General features: G+C 31.7%; 1 protein-coding gene across 1 annotated transcript; it reads left to right on the top strand.

Annotated features, from left to right (window-relative positions):
• Window positions 1-2,000: 2,000 nt before the first annotated feature.
• LOC107827936 (protein DETOXIFICATION 40) lies at window positions 2,001-11,150 on the top strand. The gene is made up of 7 exons (XM_016655170.2): window positions 2,001-2,505; window positions 3,335-3,966; window positions 6,114-6,170; window positions 7,115-7,353; window positions 7,636-7,754; window positions 7,852-7,938; window positions 10,778-11,150. The coding sequence occupies exons 1-7, from the start codon at window positions 2,164-2,166 to the stop codon at window positions 10,841-10,843; spliced, it is 1,542 nt and encodes a 513-aa protein (XP_016510656.1). The 5' UTR covers window positions 2,001-2,163; the 3' UTR covers window positions 10,844-11,150.
• Window positions 11,151-24,039: the final 12,889 nt, after the last annotated feature.

Below are 24,039 nucleotides of genomic sequence, written 5' to 3'. Positions count from 1 at the left end.
ATTATTTTGGTTTGGTAATTGAAAAATCCGAACCAACCCAACCAACCCCTAATGACAATTTTTTTTTCTTTAGGAACTACTCAAATCCCCTTAAAACAAATAATCTTGATTTAAAAATTCAAAAGTAAAAAAACATCTTTCCTTCACTAAATTTAGTGTGAGATAATAAATTTGGTGTTGTCATGCGAAAGGGAGATAAGTACTATCTTCATTTATTGTTCTTATAAGATTGGCAAACGTTCACATCAACTATCTTTTCGAGAACAACCAAGGTTTGCGCTTCATTTTTAATTGGAGGTTTCGGTCGAGTCTCGGGCATAGAATTACCTTTGTTATGGAGCGTCTTGCTCACGGTGTGAAACTTTTCGACACGAATCCTATTTAATGAAATTTTATAAAAATATCAAACACCGAATGGAACCCCCAAAAAAATTACTACTTAAGTAATTTTTTCGATTAGTTTTCAAATTCGTGACACTGATTTTGGCTCTTAACCGCTGAACTGTCCCATGAATGATAAAAATGATCATGATATAACTTTCGGGGGTCGTTATTACCGGAATAAGAATAATAATCTCAAAATAGAATACGAAATTATATTTATTCCATATTTAATTATGACATTAGTTAGCTAATGTTAAGATAAATTTTAAATCAAAATGGTTAGATTAACTATCCCAAATAAAAGCTCGAATAGCTATTCACCTGAGATATCTCAGCCTATCACATAACCTTGTCTATTCCACTTGGTAACGAAACCACCCAATAATTCATAAGTAGAAGAAGAAAGAAAGAAACTGTTCTCGTCCTTGTGAGGAGAGTTGTTAACCATCTTTAATTTCTAATGACACCTTCAACTTAGGATTTTGATTTGTACTTCAAAGTTTGAATTATACACTGTAGACCTTATTCTATTAGGTCAAAATCAATACTATGAAATTAACTAATAATGTAACCTTCGTTATTTCTACAAAAAGTTCAATCACAAATTTTAAGTAATATATCCCCGCTCTTGCTTTAAAAAGTGTAGCATCAAATTAAAGAATCCGAACCGTCCAATTAAGGCAATAACCACCAAATTTTGAGATTCCAATGTCTCTCTGTTTTCTTTTTGGTGTGTGGTTGTGGAGAGGGTGAGGTGGAATATTTTACCTATAGTAGGTCAGATGGTTAGCTCCAAACGCTAGGTAGGAATAACATTCAAAATAAAAGATTTTAATAACAATTAATTAAAATATCTAAGTAAATTAAATAACCAATTTACATAATAAAATATTAAATCAGTATATTCTAAATTATTAAAAAATGTACTATGTAACTTAGCATAAACATCTAAAACAAAAACCAAGAAGATAATATTATGTGACATACATGACGGATAACCCAAGATGTAAAATATGAAAAAGACACACTTGAACTTAGACCTAAGCAGATTTCGAATTTACCTAGTATTAAAACACACTTAAACTGCATATATTCAATTAGTAGGTAAGACCACTTCTGGTAGATAACATTTATTTTGTGAACTTCACAAAATTATTTCACTTCGATAAATTGATTTTACTCATTCATTTTAATTTATGTGACTAGTTTGATTGAGCACATAGTTTCAGAAAGAAATTTTTTTCGAAATTATTATTTTAAATATATCATAACATTTGTATGACTATAAAATTTTTAAAACTTATAATTTTAAACATGTAATAATATTTGTGTAACTATAAAAGTTTATCGTTAATAATAAAATGAAAAGTAACCGGCACTATAACCGAATCGATAGGTTCCTTTTTAAAATTAAATTATTTACAAATTTAATAAATTATTATCTTTTAGGACGGATTAATAAAGAATACTATTATATAAACTGAAAAAGTAGATTATAAAATCCAAAAACTTCACATCGATAATCATAAAAAATTGACTAGCAGAATTAGAACGCTAATCTTCAATTATTTTATGACTTTATGTAGCCAAATTGAAAACTTCTAGTGGTGGCCGCTTGTACTACTCTCAATCTCAATTTCTCATCCACATAAGCACTGACGTTTGTTTTTTATTTTTATTTTTTATCTCTATATAAATACACATCAATAGAACACTGCATTTCAATTCTCTTTACATTCTTTTCAACTTTCTCTTTCCACTTTCCACTCACTGGAATCTATGGATTCTTCTAAAAACAACATTTACCAGCCATTTTTAGAAAACAATGGAACATCTAATTTGTCACCCCAATTATCTGAAACCCACAATTTTGAATCAAGTAATGAACTTGAAACTGTACTTTTGGACACTGAAATACCATTTTGGAGTAAACTCCGTTTAGCTACATGGATTGAAATGAAGCTCCTTTTTTACCTTGCTGCACCTGCTGTTATGGTTTATATGATTAATTATATTATGTCTATGTCAACTCAAATATTTTCTGGTCATTTGGGTAATCTCGAGCTGGCTGCTGCTTCACTTGGAAATACTGGGATTCAAGTTTTTGCTTATGGTCTTATGGTATGGTTCACACAACATTTCTTGAGTACCTTTTAAAATTTATGGTAAAGTTGTCTTTGTATGATACCTAGGTTACCGGTTCGAGCCCGTGAAATCAGTTACTATGCTTGCATCAGCGATCACGGGTTCGAGCCGTGAAATCAGCTAAGCCGTGAAATCAGCTATTGATGCTTGCATCAAGGTAGGTAGGGGCGGAGCTAGACTGCTGATAGCGGGTTCAGCCGAACCTAGTAGCTTTGGTTCGAACCCTATATTTATCTTTAAAAATTCAGTGAATATATGTAAATTATTAATTTAGAATCCAGTAGCTTAAAATGATTAGAATCCCGAACCCAATAAACTTGAAATCTTGGCCCGTCTCTGCATCAGGTAGACGGCCTATATCACACTTCTTGAGGTGCGGCCCTTCCCCGGGTTCTGCATGAGCGTGGGATGCTTCGTGCCACTGTCATGCCCTTTAAAATTTAGGAATAAGTGGAAATATTTTAAAGTTCTTTACTGTCTGATATTTGTTTGATATTTACCTGAATGGGAAAACTGGAGTTAATTTCTGAGAACGAAAGAAATTGACACTGTTTGATGAAATAGGTGCTTTAACTTAAATTCTTTTTCTGAACAAGTTTTAAATTCTTTTTCTGAACAAGTTAAGAATAATTGGGTCCATTTTAAAGAGGAAGAAATTAGCAATACTAGGTGACATAGATTCTTTGATGTAATATTTGTTATTTTGAACAAATTTAGGAATAATTAGAGTTATTCTAAAGAAGGAAGAAATTGACACTATTTAGTGAAATAAGTTCCTTAATGTGTTTGTTTTTGGAAATGACAGTTGGGAATGGGAAGTGCAGTGGAAACACTCTGTGGACAAGCATTTGGAGCAAAGAAATTTGATATGCTAGGAGTTTATCTGCAAAGATCAACAATTCTCCTAACTCTAACAGGAATTTTACTCACTTTCGTGTACATTTTCTGCAAGCCAATTCTAATATTTCTAGGTGAATCGGAAAGAATTGCTTCAGCAGCAGCCTTATTCGTGTACGGTCTAATTCCCCAAATTTTCGCATACGCGTTTAATTTCCCAATCCAGAAGTTTCTACAAGCTCAGAGCATTGTAGCACCAAGTGCATACATTTCAGCTGCGACTTTAGCGTTGCATTTAGTGATGAGTTGGGTTGTGATTTACAAGATTGGGCTTGGGTTACTCGGGGCGTCTCTGATACTGAGTTTGTCATGGTGGATAATTGTAATAGGCCAATTTGTGTATATTGTGAAAAGTGAGAGGTGTAGGCAAACATGGAAAGGGTTCAGTTTGCAGGCGTTTTCCGGCTTGCCAGTGTTTTTCAAGTTATCAGCGGCGTCCGCGGTGATGTTATGCTTGGAGACATGGTACTTTCAAGTTGTGGTTCTGCTTGCTGGATTGCTTGAAAATCCTGAATTGTCTTTGGATGCTCTTTCTATTTGGTAAGACCAAAAACCCCTGCCAATTGTTTTTGGTTCACAAGATAAGTTATATTTACTATCAATTGATTCAAGTTAAACTATATTTAGTATACAAGCAGATTTATAGGTGTAATTATAGGACACGTGAACATATGGTCTCTTCGTAAGATTAGATATTTTATGTACATATTTTCTAAAATTGGTATAATATTGACTGTTGGCACCCATAAAAACAATAAATGGTGCACTTGGTTGAACGTTGAGTTATTTATCCAGAGATATAAAGATCAATTCTCACTTGATATATTTTTTCTTCCTTTATTTACTAGTGCACCCATATACTAAAAATCCTAGATACGTATTTGAGTATACCGTGGTAAAGAGGATATCGACATAAAAGTTGGATATCAATTCATACTTATAATATTTTAGTAATTATAATCCCAGCCCTTAACTATTTAATTACCTCTAATTACTAAAGACCTGGTCGAAGTTCATTTTTTTCATTCAAGACTTGTCTTTTCGACCCAATTTTCCCTAGATAGTACTATCACTCTTTGCAAAAATTAGATTGAATTTTTGAATTTTTTTTGAAGATGAGTTTCAAGTTTGAAAAGTTGTTATTCATTTTTTCTCACAAAATTGTAATATTGTTTCAAGTGAAATGCATGTCCAAACATAATTTCAAATACCCCTTTTCAACTTAACTTCAAATACTATTTTTTTTTTACTTTCAAAAATCACAATTTTTATGTCCAAAAGCCTACTAAAATTCTGGTAGTTAACCTTGCATAGTAGTGCTGGATTTGTATGCAAAGACCTAATGTTTGTCCAAATTATTCAATGTTGCTAAAAAATTCCTAATTTTTCAATATGCTTTTATCTTACCTTTTACTGTTTTTATGTCACTGTCCTTTTCTCAAGTTGGCAGAAACTTCAACCTTTTCCTCCTTTGAGCCAACAAAAAAGCCGGAGATAATGCTTTCCAATGGAAAGTTTCCATATTCAGTCTATCCAATTTAATATGATGCTAATAAGTAACTGAACACTTTAAAATTATTAACTCACTTAGGACCCGTTTGTCCATAATTTCTTTTTTCCTTTTTTTCAATTTTGTTTTCAAAAATGTGTTTGTCCATGAAAATTTATAAGTTTTTAAAGCCATTTCGAAAATGAGTTTTTCAAAACCCAAACCACTTCTTCAGGTTTTTCTGAAAAAGTTTTTTTTCCATTCAAAAAACTGCAATAGTTTTTCAAGTGAAATGTATGTCCAAACATAATTTCAAATTTCAAATACCATTTTTCATTTAACCCCAATTTCAAATTTCAAATACCATTTTTCATTTAACCCCAAATACTACTTTTTTCAGAAATCGTAGTTTTTATGTCCAAACGCCAACTTAGTTAAACATTAGTGGCAATGAAAGAAAATTATGATAATTTAAATAATTTAGTAAGAGCATATTTTACTGATTAAAAGTTATATATAATTATATTATTGGTCGAGTAGCTCTAGAATATTACTAGTAAGTATTATTTTTTCTTTATAGCATATATTCCCGTTCAGTTTCCAAGTTCTCAAGGCAAGATTTTTTCCAATAGTTTAATCCCTCTCTTTTTAAAGGGAAAAGAATGGTATGAGAATAGAATAACAGTGTTAAAAGAAGGCCTGCTTTAGTACTGACAATCTAATAGATATTATAAACTTGTTTTGAAAACACTGTTAACTTTTAGATTTGTGTACTGATTTGTACTGCTAGAGTATTACTCCCTCCGTTCTAATTTATGTGAGGTTGTTTGACTCGACACAAGATTTTTAAAACTTGTGGTCTTAAAAGCTTAACGGGTAAAAGCTTTGCAGTGTCACAACATTTGTGTGTAAAAACTTCTCATTAAGGTTAAAATTGGTAAACTAGAAAGTTTAAAGTTAAATTGTTTCAAGATATAGAAATTTGTCATTCTTTTTGGAAGAGACAAATAAGAAAAGTGCATCAAATAAATTGAGACGGAAGGAGTATTATTTTCTTTGATCCCAATACTTTTCACATTTTCCTGTTTATATTTTGAAAATTTTAAATCTATAATCTATATTATAAATAAGGTAGGTTACAAATTTTCAATAGCTAACCATTTTGCCTTTTCCTTTGTGGTTGGTGGAATAACTCAAGCATGACAATTTCTGGTTGGGTATTCATGATATCAGTTGGATTCAATGCAGCAGCAAGGTCAGTTTTCGCTTTAACTTATATTTTTCTCTTTGTTCATTTCTCCTTTAATTTCTCTGAGCCGGAGGTTTATTGGAAACAACCTCTTTACCTTCATTAGGTAGGGGTAAGTTCTGCATACACATTACCCTCCCCCGACCCCATCTGTGAGAATATACTAGGTTTGTTGTTGTCATTTCTCCTTTCTGTCATGCATTGATGCTTGTCTACATTTGTTATGTTGTAAAATTGAATTCTTCATTCAGATAATCTTGTTCTTTTTTGTGAACAAAATTCGTTTTTCCGCTAATGATTGTGTAATTCTATCTATCTTGTGTTTATGCACCTGGCAAAACTTTTCGGGCTGTACGTACTACGTAGTATGTTTGCACTTTGTACTATACAAAGGAAGTGCAATGGCACTGGATATTTGTGCTGCATATTAGTGCAACACTATCTATTGTACTTGGTCCATGCATATCAAATTTAATAAAACATTTATATCTTTAACCATCTTTTTGCTACTAATAAAGGAGAATGCAGATATCTCTAATATACTATCTGAGGAAATTCGAAATATATATGGAAGAACTGATCAGTTTACAAAACATATAGAACTATTTTTCGTTCATCTTAATGGGAAAGGGGGTGGGGGAGCGCATAACCTCCTTCCACTTCAATTTTACCCTTTTTATTTTCTTGGTTGCCAAATCCTTTTTATTTTCTTGGTTGCATTTTAACCGAAAGAATTTCTTGCGCAATTCATGCCATTCTGTTTTTATGACTAGAAATTCTTTCTTTATTTTCATATAATATTGTTCTCTGGACTTTTTATCAATATGAGGTGATCGTAATACAGTAGCTTCTTTAAGCTCCAAACTTGAGATATAAATATAAGGATAATTATGGATTGAAATGAAGTATCTTTTTTCTGATTTGCTTTAATGTGACATGCTGATGAACAGTGTGAGAGTGAGCAATGAACTAGGAGCAAGGCATCCAAAATCAGCAGCTTTTTCTGTTATTGTGGTTACATCGTGGTCTTTCATTCTCTCAGTGATTGCTGCAGCCATCGTTCTTGCATTGCGTAATCTCATCAGTTATGCCTTCACTGGTGGTGAAGTCGTGGCTGCAGCTGTCTCCGATCTTTGTCCATTGCTCGCGATTTCCCTCATACTCAATGGAATTCAGCCTGTCTTGTCAGGTAATTAGATTTTAGCATCATATCTTCGCCACCAAGTCTTTGATTATCCTAGCTAGTTTGATTGCCAAAAACAGATCAGCTTCTGTTTGTTGACTGGATATAACATTGTCATTTAAGCTCCTGCGACTATACTGTGTTAAATTTTTCTTTTTTCTTATGAATATATAGGTACTATAATGGATTTGAATCAGATTTAGGATCGATACATATTCAGTATGAAAGTAGAGATGAAATAAGCACCGAGATTAGATTATCTGATTAAATTGCATATAACTCTTGCAGGTGTGGCTGTTGGATGTGGATGGCAAACTTTTGTGGCCTATGTAAATGTGGGTTGCTATTACATTGTCGGAGTTCCAGTGGGTGTTCTTCTCGGCTTTCATTTCAAACTTGGCGCTAAGGTAATCACAATATATTCCATTAATATTCTCAAGCAGGAAAATTGCTAGTCTAATCTATTATTATAGAAAAATGACTATATTATTGTGGTGTATGCAGGGTATATGGTCAGGAATGTTGGGAGGTACAGTGATGCAAACAATCATTTTAATATGGATCACTGCTCGAACCGATTGGAATAAAGAGGTAATTCAAATCTCTTTACTTTTTCTAATGCTTGTAGTTATCCTGGTAGAAATAGACATCATTCTTTCTAATGTACTATTCGGAAACATGCTCTCTACCTTCCCAAGGTAGGGGTAAGGTCTGCGTTAAGGGTGACATGTGGGCCGGTTAGGATCGGGCCCGGCCCAGGACTGCAAGCCCAAATGGGCAGTGGGCCTAAACGGTCATAACCGGATAGGACCGGGACCGTGGGGAGGTGGGCTGGATAGTGGGCCGGTCCCCATAGGCGAGGCCCGCGAGACCGGGACCAGTTAGGACCGGGACCGGCTGGGAAGTGCGCCGGTTCAAGTGATCCTAAACGGGTCTATCCGGGCCCAACGGCTAAATTTTTTTTAAAAAAAAATATGCCACATTATAGCCGTTATGGCATATAAAATATGATCGTTTTACCTGCCAAAATAGCCATTGGCTATTTATAAAATAGCCATTTAACCCCTCCCCTCCAATTTTGTTTTAACCCCAAATTTTTTATAATTACACTTTTTCCCTATTTTTCAACTATAAATACCATCCCATTCTTTTATTTTTCTCACAAAATCATCAATCTCTCAATCTCTCTCTAATTTTCTTCTATAATTACTTACTTTATTGTTACAATTTGTGCAAAATTGTGAAGTTGGTGAATTGAAGTCTTCAAGTCTTCATTATTATTACAGAAAAGGTCCAAATATGCCCTTATACTATACGAAATTGAGCACATTTGCCCTTCGTTAATACTTTAGCTCAAATATGCCCTTACCGTCACATAGTTGGTCCATATATGCCCTTAGAGTTACACAGTTGGCCCATATATGCCCTTTTCGAAACGGAATCTACCCAAACTAATTAGCTCTTTCGTTAATTGTATTAAAGTGTATTACAAACACTATTTCTTTTTATTAGTACTTTTTTTCTTTACCTTTCTCTTTTCTTTCTTCTTTTTTCTTTTCTTCTCTTTTTTTTTTCCTTTTTCTTTCTCCCTTATCCGATTTCCTCCATTAATGATGTCTTCTCCATTTTCATCACCAATTTCACTTGACAAAACTCATGAATTCTAATTACTAAGAACATTCTCCCATAAGAATATTTTTATAGATCATATGTTTGTCAATATTTTTAAAAATTTAACAAAGTAAGATTGAAATAATATTTATGTAACAAAAAATCCGAAAATCCAACAAAACCGATATAATTGGTTTGGTTTGATTTTGATAAAAATCGAACCAACCCGTTCCATGTACACCCCTAATCTACATAGTTAATAAAAAAAATAGAAAATGTCCGGCTGAAAAAAGACTAACAACTCAAATTTATAACACTACAACTTGAACTCTAGGCTTTTAATCAATAAATTATCTTTCTGGAAATAATTTAAATATTTTGGTCTTTCGAGTATTGTTAAAGGTTGAGATATTTTTAATATTTTAAAGTTTAAACTATAATTTTTGGAACAATTTAATTTCGTTTATTTAGAGGGCCAGTGAAATTGGAACTTGATTACCTTATGGAGAATTTTCTTAGTAATTGGAATTCATGAGTTTTGTCAAGTGAAATTGGTGATGAAAATGGAGAAGACATCATTAATGGAGAAAATCGGATAAGGGAGAAAGAAAAAGGAAAAAAAAAAGAGAAGAAAAGAAAAAAGAAGAAAGAAAAAAGAAAGGTAAAGAAAAAAAGTACTAATAAAAAGAAAATAGTGTTTGTAATACACTTTAATACAATTAAAGAAATAACTAATTAGTTTGGGTGAATTCCGTTTCGAAAAGGGCATATATGGGCCAACTGTGTAACTCTAAGGGCATATATGGACCAACTATGTGACAGTAAGGGCATATTTGAGCTACAGTATTAACGAAGGGCAAATGTGCTCAATTTCGTATAGTACAAGAGCATATTTGGACCTTTGCCCTATATCTTAAGATGTATATATAGTATAGTATATATATATAAGCTATATTCGATATATATATATATATATATATACTAAGTGTATAGTATATATATATATATATATATATATATATATATATATATATATATATATATATATATATAATATAGCTTATTTTTGTCTTTAAATTTGAATTAAAAAATTTAGGTCACAATTTTATAATATAATTTATAAGGAATTGCCTTAGATATTTTTATTACTATTTTTTTTCTCTAACTTCTATAAATAAAAAAAAAATTAAAATAGAAAGTATCCGTTGGGCCCACTTAGGCCCGGGGTCGTTAGTTCGTGGTCCCGGTTCGGGACCGGTTCCAACAAGAAGCCCGCGAAGCCCGGGACCACTTAGGACCGGCCCGCCTAGGACCGGGCCCACGAAGCCCACTTAGGACCGGGCCCGACCCACATGCCACAATTATTCTGCGTATACACTACCCTCCCCAGATCTCATTTGTGGGATTTCACTGAGTTGTTATTTTTGTTGATATCGTCTTTTTACCAATCTATTATAGTTCATTTCCGGGAAAAATTGGTATAACTAATACACCAAGTTAAGATTTAAGTTAGTCATAAGAAGATATCCTGAATATTTCACAACATTCTTGTAAAGGATCTCTGCTTCTTTTACCAGTGATGCAATAAATCCAGAGGAATTTGGTCTTAGTACAAAAATATTGTGCGAACATTCTTTCCTTAAGCTAAACATGAATTACAAGTAGAGGCGGATCTAGAACGTGTTCAATGAGTTCAACTGATCCCGTTGTTTTCGGCTTGATCCATAAGCACATATGCAAAAAATATTATATATTTTTTTTGTGTGTGTGTCATTCTGAATCCACTAACTATAAATTCTGTATTCGCCTTTGATTGCAGGTGGAATCAGCTCAATATAGGTTGAAAAAGTGGGATGACAAGAAAGAATCAATTCTAGAGGAATAGAAGAATCTGGACAAAGAGGAGATTCATACCAAAGTGTTGTTCATGTTCTCTCACAAATGGGGATTTAGAAAGCTTAATGATTGAGGAATAATACCAAATTTTGAATGAAAATGACCAAGAAAATCATGAACTTGACATAGAAAAAGGTACAATTGGCAGGAAAAAATCATGAACTTGACATAGTGTAATATTTCCCACGCATTTAAGCTGATACATCTCAATGACTTTTTGAGAATGAAGGCATATTTGTAACTTGTTTGCTATTTGTTTTCAAATTTGTTAAATCCTTGCTTCTTTTTTTCGAAAATTATTTTTGAATTTTATCAATTGATATGTCTTAAGTTGACTTGATACCCTCAAACATTATTGAGGAATTTTCAGAAATGTCACGACCCAATTTCTCCTCTAGGTCGTGATGACGCCCAACATCGCCGTTAGGCAAGCCAACACTTAATTATTCATTATATCTATCTTTAAAAAAATATCATAAGACATTCTTGGATAACGAGGTTAGTGCATTAAAATAAATCGTAGTTACGTACAGTTTTGTTAACATAATAAGTGAAAGTGAATCAGTGTAAAACAACCCATAACACGTTCTAGAACACTCCCAAAACCCGGTGTCACAAGTGCATGAGCATCTACTAAGGAGTGCAATAATATTACAACATCTGTCTAGAATGTAAATGAGACAGGGTAAATTAAATAATACGATGGAGACTCTGTGGACTACGATGCGTAGCCTGTAATGCAGCTCACATAAAGTCTCCTCAACCGCTGCGCCTACGCGCCAAGGTAACCGCCACATGAACCTGTCAAATCCTGCACATTTAGTGCAGAATTGCAGCATGAGTACGTAAATCAACGCGTGCCCAGTAAGTATCTAGCCTAACCCCAGAGAATAGTGATGAGGGGTCGACATCGACACTTACTAGAGGTCCAATAAAACAATATAATAAATCATAAGCATATATGAAGTACACAAAAATAATGGAGTAAATCTATAAGTTACATAATTTTCCAAATATTTCTTTTAAAGTATGAATTTCAAAATCTTGTATTATACCTTAACAACTCAAAAAATTTCAAGTGCGAATATCAAATGAATAAGGCATACCATATAAAATGCCGGGCATCAGCATAAAGATAATCTCATGAATGTCCGGACTACCAGCGATATAACGCACGATTAGCCGAGGTCGTTCGGTCCGATCCAGAATAATATGTACACTGTCGAGGGTCGAGCGGCACGAACCATAGATGCATCTATTATACTGCTGAGGCATTCGGCCCGCTCCACAATAAAGGAAGGAATTTATCGAATCAAGAGACACGTGCTTACAATATAGTACATGAGCATAAAGTGAACATAATCTTTACCGTTACTCAAATAACTAGCCAACAACTCAAGATGATAAGACTCGGCCTAGTATACATATATTTATTTCTAAATCAATTTCAATTATAAGTCCAAGTAATTAAGTCAGCAGAACGAGTTCAAATGATTCAATTATTTCATAATAATGTCCTAAGTCTACCTGGACATAAACATGCTTTAGCTACGTACGGACTCTCGTCACCTTGTGCGTACGTAACACCCACAACTAGTATCACGTAGCAATTACACCACCTAGGGGGTAGTTTTCCCCTCACAAGGTTAGACACGAGACTTACCTCGCTCCGAAGTTTCATAACCGTGTCCAACGCCTCTCTAACTCTTCAATTCAAGCCAAGCTATTCGAAACTAGTCAAACAATGTGCAATTCAATCAAAATATACTCCAATGCTTATAATTAATCAATTTATAACAATTCCCAGCTCCGCTCTAAAAGTCAATAAAGTCAACCATCGGGCCCACATGCCCGAATTTCGAAAATTTTCGAAGATAAAGTTTACCCATAACACCACGAACTCAAATATATAATTTATTATAATTTTCATGTCCAATTTCATGGTCAAAATCCAAAAATACTAATTTCTAGTTTTTTTTACCAAAATCTCAAATTTCTACTAATTTCCATGTTCAAATTCACATATAAACCATGTATTTAACTCACAATATGTGGGAATTACTTACCTTGACATAGATGGTGAAAATCTCCACTTGAAACTCTCCAAAAATCGCCTAAGCCAAGAGAGAATGAAAGAAAAATAGGCCAAATCCCGTATAAAAATCAATCTGCCCAACGCTTCCTCGCACCTGCGGAACAGTAGCCGATTTTGCGGCTCCGCACCTGTGGAAGATCCATCGCAGGTGCGGCTCCAGCTCAAACCAACAACCCTCACATATGCGCCCCAAGTAGCGTACCTGCGCTTCCGCTTCTGCAGGCCTCAAGCGCTTCTGCGCTCGCGCACCTGCATGACCATGTCCGTTTCTGCGGCCCAGGCCTCCTTGGCCGACCTCCGCTTCTGCGCTTCTTCTCCGCATCTACGGTGGTGCGGAAATTTCCTCGCACCTGCGTTTCCAGACTTCCCCCACGGCAAATCGCACGTGCGATGAAATCTTCACACCTACGATGAAATCTTCACACCTGCGTGATCGCACCTGCAGCCACTCCTTCCGCAGGTGCGATGGCACCAGATTTCAGCACCATCAGCAGGTCTTAAATTCTATGTTTCAATCTGTTCTCAATCCATTACAAACCTGAGACCCCCCGGGACCCCATCCAAATGTACCAACCAGTACCAAAACATAACATGAACCTATTCGGGTTCTCAAATCACACCAAACAACATCAAAATTGCGAATCGACGATCGAAACCCTTCTTTAAACTTTCAAACTTTTAAACTTCGACAAACGCGTCTGAATCATATCAAAACATTCCGGAATGACGCCAAACTTTGCATACAAGTCATAAATCGCAATACAAACCTACTCCAAGGCTCAGAATCCCAAACGGGTATCGGTAACACCAAAGTCCACCTCAAACCAATCATAGGAAATTCTAAAATCTTCAAAATGTCAACTTTCTATAATAAGCGCTGAAATACTCCCGGGTGATCCAATACTCAACCCGAACATACACCCAAATCCGAAATTATCATACAAACCTATTGAAACCTTCAAATCCTGATTTCGAAGTCGTTTACTCAAAAGTCAAACCTTAGTCAATTCTTCCAACTTAAAGTTCCCGAAATTAAAATTTTCTTTCCAAATCAACTCCAAACTTTCCGAAATTCAATTACGACCATACGTACAAGTCCTAATACCTTAAGTGGAGCTACTCAAGGTCTCAAACCGCCGGATGACGCGCTAGAGCTCAAAACGATCGGTCGGGTCGTTAAAAGAAACTATTATTGTTTAGTGACTATTAACTTTCTATAACTACCATATACATAATTACTTCCTATAGCTACTATTCAGTTGTTACGGTAATGTATTCGATGTATTCGCGCTACTTAATTCATGAATACAATAGCAAAATTCACCTAAAAACAAGGGGGTTATAGCTGTACGCGACTGTATTCACATGTATTCGCGCCATGTATTCTTGAATACAGTAACGACAATCACCTTAAAAATAGGTTTGTCCAGCTATCTAATAACGGAAATAGGATCAATTAGCGTGATACACTCCTAATATAACTCAACAAAATCAATTCTAACATGCCTCATTATTAACCCAATTAATTAGAATAATTTTTCAGTTGTATATAACTGTTGTATTTAACTTTTGTATTTAGCGTGTTTCAATATTTATTTTTTACTGTTGCATTCATTAGATTCAATGTTTGTATTTACTGTATTCGTTATTTTATATTCAGTGTATTCAAATATATTTTTATTAACATTATTTTAGTTATTACTGTTGTATTTAGTATATTTCATTGGTTGTATTCACTGTATTTCTATTTGTATTTAATATATTTTACTGTATTTTAAAATTAAATGTATTCATTGTTTATATTTTGTTCTATTTCAATATTTGTATTAAGTGTATTTCAATATTTATATCTTGTAATCATGCATACTGTATGTACAATATGCATGATTACAGGTGTATTCAGCTGTATTAAAAAAATACAGACCTTCGAAATACATAAATACAGGCAAAAAAATATTTATACAAAAATACAATGTGTTTGAGTGAATTTGTACAGAATATAATGTATTGTATCATTGTATGTGACTAAATGGCAAAGAAGAGAAGAAAGTTCGTGAGAGATGGCATTTTCCGGCCAAGGAGAGAAGAAAGTTCGCCGGATACGTACAACAAATTTCTGATAAGAGTTCATCACATTGCTCCTTTCCGTTAGAAAAATTCACTCTTTTCTGTTTCCTGGATGCCTTCTACTCTATTCTAATGTCTCGTCGGCCATCAATACTAGGGTGTGTATCTTGAGTTGCTCGAAGAGAGAGATTTTAATGTCTCGTCGGTCATCAATACTAGGGCGTGTATCTTGAGTTGTTCGAAGAGAGAGAGAAAGAAGAGAGAGAAAAAGGAAAATTTCGAGAGAGAATCGTGTGTTAATTGAAAGAAAGAGAGAGGAAAAACATAAATAGTGTATTTCATGTCTCAATGGTAGTATATACCATAAATACCTATTTTGCTATAAAATATAAAAGGTAGCTATAGAAAATAATATTTTAAAATTATTTTGATTTATAATAAATAGGATATATAACTTTGCTATAGGAGGTAAAATTTCTAACATTATTAATACTCAAAATTGCAGCCTATCAAAAAACCCAAACTAGGGTCCTTTATAAAGGATCCAAAAGTGAGTACAAGCCAACATATCCATAAGTTTAAATAAACTACATGAAAGAATTTTGTTGATCAAGAAATGTATCTACTCAAAATTAACAAATGCATTTATAAACGAGGAAACTACACAAGCTACCTATTAAAATTAAAGTATTTACCTGTCTTTATCAAGTGTTAAACTTATTATAATATATATCTTTCTAACTAAAACTAATTACTAACCTATCTATCCCCAGTTTTGTTTGACCATCTGATAATCTTTCCTTCCCATTTTAAAGATCCACAATCATGTAAATACCATCTAAAACCTCCATCGACGTTGCCAAGAGCACTACACCGTGATAATCTTCTTTTCAACTGATTATTAGTCATTATCAAATAAATAATGGATGTAATTTCAAATCTGAAAAAAATAAAATTGAAACTCTATATGAATGAGTTCAAAATGCCATATCTGATTTTTTTCATAGTGTTTTACTGTTGATATTCGTTAGTTATTGTTCTTTGATGTGTAGATTATATCTCTGATTTTCGAAGATTTAATGTAAAAAAATAAAAAAATAAAAAATCCACAATTGAAGGATCTTGAAGCTTGAAATTCATAACTTGGTTTGTTTGAATTTTTAATTTTTTTGATCCGATACTGCAAGGGACTTGTTTGAAAAGTTGATTGGAGGTTATAGCTAAAGTTTAAATCAATTTGGTGGAGATTTTGCAGTAGATTTTCGAAATTTGGGTTGAAATATAGTTGAACTAGTGAAGAAGACGAATTTGTATTGTATACCCAAATAGTATACAAATATACTATTTTGGTATACAATTCATCCCAACATATACCATTACAATATACAATATAATATAATAGTATAGTAATATAATATAATATAATAGTATAGTATATTGTTATAATTTAGTCCTTTTTAAAATTTTCCATTGGGTCCTTTTTTTAATTTTTCAACGGATTTCTCATGGTTTTTCAATTTTTTTCTTAAGTCAAAACATTTAATTTGAATATTGATTGGAGGTTGTGGTTGAAGTTTGAGTCAGTTTGGTTAAAAAGAAGTAGAGATTTTTGAAATTTTGGTCAAAATTGAGTTGAGCAAATGTAGAAGACGAATTTGTATTGTCTACCAAAATGGTATGAAATTATACTATTTTGGTATACAATTCATTCCAACAATATAATGTAATAGCATACTTCCTTTTTAATTTTTTTGAAAATTTTCATTGGGTCCTCATTTAACTTTTTAACAGAGTTCTCATTTTTTTTCCTTAAGCCAAACAATTTAGTTTTAATACTGGTTAGAGGTTTTGGCTAAAGTTTGAGTCAATTTGGTAAAAATCCTCGAGTAGATTTTTAAAATTTTGGTTGAAATTGAGTTTAACTATCGAAGAAGACTAACTTTTAGGAGTACTATATACCAAAATAACATACTATATATCATTTGAACTGGCGAAAAAGAATTTGTACAATATACTAAAATGATATACTATATACCATTTTGGTATACAGTTTATTCCAACGGTATACTATTAAAATATACTATTATAATTTGGTCGTTTTAGAATTTTTTAAATTTTCATTGAGTTCCTTTTCAACTTTTCAACGGAGTTCTCATATTTTTTTTAATGTTTTTCTTAAACCAAAATATCTAGTTTAAAATATTTGATTGGAGGTTGTGACTAATGTTTGAGTCAATTTGATAAAAAATTTGGAGTAGATTTTTAATTTTTTTTGTTGGAATTAAGTTGAGCTATCAAAAAAGACCAATTTGAACTATATACCAAAATAACATATTATATACCATTTGGTATATAATATTTATTTCAAAGTGTATAATTTATTGCGTTGAATTGGCGAAGACAAATTTATATTGTATACCAAAATGATATACTATATACCATTTTGGTATATAGTTTATTCTAACGATATATTGTTACAGTATATTGTATAATGTCACAGAGTTCTCATGTTTTTTTAACTTTTTTCTTAAACCAAAATATTTAGTTTGAAATATTTGATTGGAGGTTGTGGCTAAAGTTTGAGTCAACTTGGTGAAAATTCTAGAGCAAATATTTTAAATTTAGGTTGAAAATGAGTTGAACTAGCGAAGAAAACCAATTTGTACTATATATCAAAATAACATACTATATATCATTTTAGTATATAATATTTAATTCAATAGTGTATAATTTATTGCAATAGTATACCACTACAGTATATGGTATAATGTAAGAATATAGTTAAATTTATTACTTGTTAAATTTTTCCAAAAATAATATATCAATGGGTCCTTTTTCAATTTTCTAATAGAGTTTTCGATATCATATACATGTCAGTATATGATATATAGCATATGAGTGTCATAGTATACTGCAATAATATACTTCAACTGCCACTAATATATTATTTTTGATATATTATAAGCCAAAGTAAGTTATTTTCTAATAATTGATATATAAAATATAAATAAATAAAAATAACAAAAATAAAAGAGCCAAAAATGTGTGCAGAATTAGATTATGTAAAAATAAAAATAAAAATTGATTTGAAATAATAATAAATAAAATTATAAAAGAAAAAAAAAATGAAAGCAAAAAAAGAGAAGAGAAAACAGTTATAATGTATAAGTTATTCTAATAATTGAACAAAAAATATATATTATACCAGTTATATTAAAAAAAGTAAACAAATATTTACTATATAAGTTATATTTTTTTATTATATAAAAAAGAAGAATAATAAAAAAATAGCAAAAAAATAAAATAAATGAAATTAGTTTATGAAGAGAAAAAGAAAAAAGAAAAAAAAAGGAGTTAAATGAAATTAGAAACAGAACAAGAAATAAACAAAATAAACAAACGGAACAAAAAGAAAAGTAAAAAAATAAAGAAGGAGCCAAAATTGAGTGTGAAATTAAATTATAGTAATAATAATAATAATAATAATAATAATAATAATAATAATAATAATAATAATAACAATAATAATAATATGATCTGGGCAAAAAATAAATGAACAGAAAAGGAGAAAAAAGAAAGGCAAAATGGCCTCGTGACCACTTAAACTTGTACCCGTTTGCTAATCCGGTATACAGACTTACACTTTTTCCATTTGAGCACTCCAACTTGACATGATGAGTACCACTAAATACACCCAACCGAACGTGTATATCAATTGCGGTGACATGTAAAACACATCATATGCTAGACTATTGATTACTTGACATGTGTTATTTGTGGGTCCCATTTCTATTAATTTATTAAAATTTTATTTCATTTTTACTTCTCTTCTCCCGTGAACTCCTCCATCCCACGCCACCCTAAATCAGTAAAAGAAGCTATTGCCGGCAAAACCTCCGACCAAAGCCTCAAATCCGAGAAACTCATAGACCACCGGAAAACTTGAGTTGGCCAAAGAACTTACTGGTAAATGTCTTTGATCCGCGACGAATAGTTCACTCTTAGTGCCTACATACTCATTTTGTTAATTTTCAGCCACCATTTTCGCCCAAAACCCCTAACCCATTTGATTTCAACCATATTAATCACTATATCCGTCAATTCTCCTTCCCACCAAGCCCTGCCACGAAAATTTAAAGAAAGAAAAAGAAAAAGAAAAAAAGAAGGAAAGGAGTAATGACCAGATTGGATCGAATAAGGTGGATACCCTAATCCTTTTCAAGTAAAGATTGATAATGAAAAGAAATAGAAAGGGAATGGGGGACGCCATGGAATTGGGCACTTGGGGGGACGCCATATGGAACTAAAGAAATGGGGATGAGGGAGGGGGACAAAGGGGGGGTGGGTGGGAGGAAGTATTGGGTTTTCTTTTTTATTTTTGTTATTTTTTTATTATTTATATATATTTTTAATACTTTTTCTATCAAAGTATTACATTCACGCGCTTTTAAGCGTGGTTTGCACACAATTTGGCCGTGTCAGCTATATTTCCTCCATTTAGGTATGGTCAACGGTCAAAGTGGTTTATTAGTTAACAAATATCGGAGTTGAAGTGTTCAAATAAAAAATATACAAGTTTATATACCGGATTGACAACAGGTACAAGTTTAAGTGGCTACAAGGCCATTTTGCCCAAAAAAAAAAAAGGAGAAAAGAAGGAAAATGAGGAAAAAAAGAAAAGAAGCAGAGAAATAAAAAACAAAAAGGAGAAAAAAGAAGAAATTACCCACAAATCTATCACAGGTAAAAAATGTAATTAGTTTGATGGGTAGAAAAGTAAATGGATAATGAAGGATAAATAATTTTATTTTTGTGGGTAATTGTATCATTCACCTTTTATAAACAAGCAATGTATGAGTATATGCGTAATATGTTAAATATCTGTACTGGTGGATGGGCCAACGGCCCAAGAGAGACCAAATAAATCAGATAGAAGAAATAAGGAACTTTAACACGTTTGGCCAATCAATTCAAAAATAATTACATCACTAGCCAAATATACACTAATTATGTGTAATATATATATATATATATATATATATAAATTTTAGATATTATTTTTTAAGGTGGCTATACAATATAGATTTCCCAAAGAAGAAAGAAATAATGAACAAGAGGACCGTTCCGATCGGTTGTTCCATTAGTTTTTTTTTTCCATCCAGTGTCCGTACCGCATCAAGAATTCCCCGTCTTAGATTCTTTGTAATTCATTTTAAAGGCTAAGACTTTCTTTCGACATCTTTTTCAAGCCAGCAAGGACATTTGAAGCTCGATATAAAGCGTATCTCAATCGGTCTAGCTCAGTGAGTAGGGGTGTACATAGGTCGGGTTGGTTCGAATTTTTCAATTACCAACCAAAGCAATCATGTTGGATTTTTTTAATATCGGTTTTTCTCGGGTTTTTCGAATTTTCGGATTTTTTTTTAACAAAGTCTTCATAGCACAACATATAAAATTTGTGCTTAAAATATTTCTTTAATCCAAGTAAGGCAGAACTATATACGATATGTTTTAAGAAAATAACATAAAATACGACATGAGTCATGACATTGTACTAAAATATTCACTAAATAAAGATAATAACATGGCATAAAAAAAATATTATTAATAAGCCATAACAAAAATGAACATAATCTAAAATTTCTAAGTTGCTAAAATAAGTACGACTAATAAACATTATTATTTGCATGACTAAACACTAAAAAAAAGTTATGTATTTTATCTAAACTATGAAAAAACTAAAAAATAGATACCCAACACTATGGTCACTTCTAGTACAATTGAGTTGGATGTCTATTAGTATTAATATCGATTTGATCTTGGTTTGGACTTTATTTGAGTTACTAACGTTCATGGAGTATAAAACTTATTGGAGCATTTAAAAATTATAAGTCCAAACTTGAAATAATACGTTATAAGATAAAACTATGAAAAAATTTAAGAATATTTATAAATTATACTACAATAAATACTTTTATATATTAAATATATTTAGAATTTTTATACATGTAATATCAGATTGGTTTGGTTTCAGTTTGATTTTTTTTAATTAAAACCAAACCAAATCAATTATGGTAGGATCCCCCAATATCAAACCAAATCAAACCGAACCATAATCGAGTTTTTTTCTCGGTTTGACTCATATTATGTGTTTGTCGCTTTCCTTTGTGCACCACATCAGTGAGCAAAGGTGCGAATAGTGTTAAAACAACCTTACAAAAGCCTTTTAAAGGTGCGAAGAATATGATTACATTTTCATGCTATAATTAGTCTGATTAATGTCAACTAACAACTATTACAAGCACGAAATAACAAGAGTAAAATTATCATATTCATACCATAATTAGTCTCATTAAAGTCACTCAACAACCTGTTACAAACACGCAATAGCAAGAATACACTTACATTTTTCATGCCATAATTAGTCTCATCAATCTAATACAATCATACTTAAAACACGTCATGATCTCAATATCCGCACTGAGTTTTCTGTTGCGTAATGCCAATGTCCTGCCTATGGCGAGGCTAAAGTCAGTGGCGGAGCCATTTTAGTCTAACGTGTGGCAATTGACATGGTCTCTTGCTCTGCACTGAGTTCCTTTAGCTTTTTTGTATGTTTAATTTTTGTATTTTGATATCCCTCTGTGAAATTTCTAGCTCCGTCACTGATTCAAGTGATGGATCAAGAATGGTTCTGGTCTGAATTATGGTCGGACATGAGGCTTGGTTTATAAATAAAATTACACCATCACTATCACATGTAACTTTTGATAGATAGCAAGCGCTTGATCGTAATTACACTTTCTGTGTTTATATTTTTATAATTTTCCTTTTCTTTCAATTTCCTTCATCTAATCTTCTTAAAGATAAACGGACTTGAGCATCAAAGTTTCTTTGGGCTTTAGTAGGACCACTCATTCACCTAGGCTAACGCGAAAATCGGCCCACCAATATGCAAAGAGTTTAATTAGGGCGTTTGACCATAAAAAATATTCACTTTCTTTTCTGAAATTTTTTTGCTTTTTTTCCGGAATCAGTGTTTGGCCATGAAAATTTCAAATTTAAATTGAAGTTAAATTTTGAAGTTTTTCAGAAATTTTAAAAAATTCAAAAAGCTATTTTTAAAAAATTTCACTTCAAATCACTCAAAATTCAAAAATAGCTCCAAATCGAATTCATGTCCAAACACAACTCTAATTTTTAAATATAATTTTTACTTGATTTTTTTTTCTCTTTTTTTTTCCCGGAATTTAACAATAAGAAAATTTGTGCATTTACCGTATTTAGATTCATTATACCATCATTAAGTTAATCTACAATAATAATTAACAAGTAAATTTTCATAACAAACCTAATAAAATAAACCGTTAAACACTGATAATGATGCAACAAAAAATTGCTGTAAAAATTTATATAGAAAAGTTTTAGTCCTAATATGATTCGGATACAACACCAAGTGCAATGTTTTAACCAATATTAGCAATATTGGAAAGATTATAAACGTTTAATAGAGTAATGTTAAATTCAGCATAAATTCAAAATTAGCTACACAGTAGAAAGGAAATTAAATACAAGTTGAGTTACGCACATTTTGGAGGAAAAGATGATTAAAGAAAGTACTCATCAAGTACCACTACGTACAATACAGTTTCCTATCTGAAGAATTTATTGGAATTCGCTGTTTAAATTATTTTGCGAATATATTTGTTATTTAAATGCTAAAACAATTTTAGGCTCCATCTTTTGTCTTATTAAGGTGGAAATTTGTTTCAAAAAAGAAAATTAAAAAAAACAGCTTTTGTAAAAATAAAATAATTCAAATTTTTGCAAAAGCTGGGTTTCAACCAAATTTCATCAAATTTTCTTTATTGATTTTTCGTAAAACCTCAAAAACTTTTCTTTGGTAGAATTTTGTTGAAACATAGTTTTCAGAAAAAAGGATTTATTTTTTTATTTCCAAAAATTTTTTCCAATATTTTTCGACGCAAATGCCACCTAGTTGCTTGATACCTAAAAACATAAGGAAGAAGCAACGAGCTTTCTTTATTTATTCCAAAAAAAAAAAAAAAACTCACCATGAAACATCTACATGTGTGCACACACATGGGACATTATTAGCTACATGCAAAATTAAAATTCCACCTTAATATATATTTCTTTTTTATTTTTCACTCAATGTCTAATACAAGTCACGATTAATTTGAATTTGCGTCGCATAAGCTTGTTGGGATATATACTATTAACTATGTGTTTGGTTTAAATATAGTATTTATTATGAAATAATTGTTTATTCAGTTTTAATAAAGTTTTAAACATATCATATATTAGTCTGTGTCATTTGCTTATATAGTAGATGCTTTAGTGTATAGAGTTTAGCTTATACACGGAAGATTAACCCATCAGTTCTTATAAGTATAAAGTTTGAGTTCACAGTCTAATGATGGAATTGGACAAACCATCATGGATGATTGTAGTACAAGATTAAATATAATTTATCTTGATTATGTGAATGGTTTAATTCCAACTTCTTGTGCTAGTACAGTTTGTATATATTGAACGGACCAAGTAGAGATAAGTATTTTATACTGACTTAATAAAATAAACTCTCTAGCCATTAAATGTACTTATACTCTTAATCTTGATATAATTATTATTAGTTGTGTATATTATTATTATTTTGATTTATTAAAAGGCGAGATTCTTTTGTGGGCCAATATGCCGGATAAATTAGATAATAATAATGTACATTGGCGAAATAATAGTTAGTTAATGGAATCCATGTCTCGATTTAGAGATTGATCATATACCTTTATGAAAGTTTATAAGTTTTCATGTGTAATCTCGGCCGGTAGATTTTGTATCCGACACATAAAATAAGTTAAGCGAAAGTCTAAAGGAAATAATCAATAAATTAAATCTTTAATAATTTAATTTAATTAATTCGTATCTGAATCTTAACATGGGGATTTAAATAAGATTTAATGGGTAAATTTCGAAATTGAATAAAGAGTGCAATTACGAAT

This window comes from Nicotiana tabacum, chromosome 21, assembly GCF_000715075.1.
Source record: "Nicotiana tabacum cultivar K326 chromosome 21, ASM71507v2, whole genome shotgun sequence".
NCBI classification, from domain to species: domain Eukaryota; kingdom Viridiplantae; phylum Streptophyta; class Magnoliopsida; order Solanales; family Solanaceae; genus Nicotiana; species Nicotiana tabacum.
The sequence above is the reverse complement of the archived record's forward strand: the minus strand, read 5'-3'. Positions and strand labels throughout refer to the sequence as shown.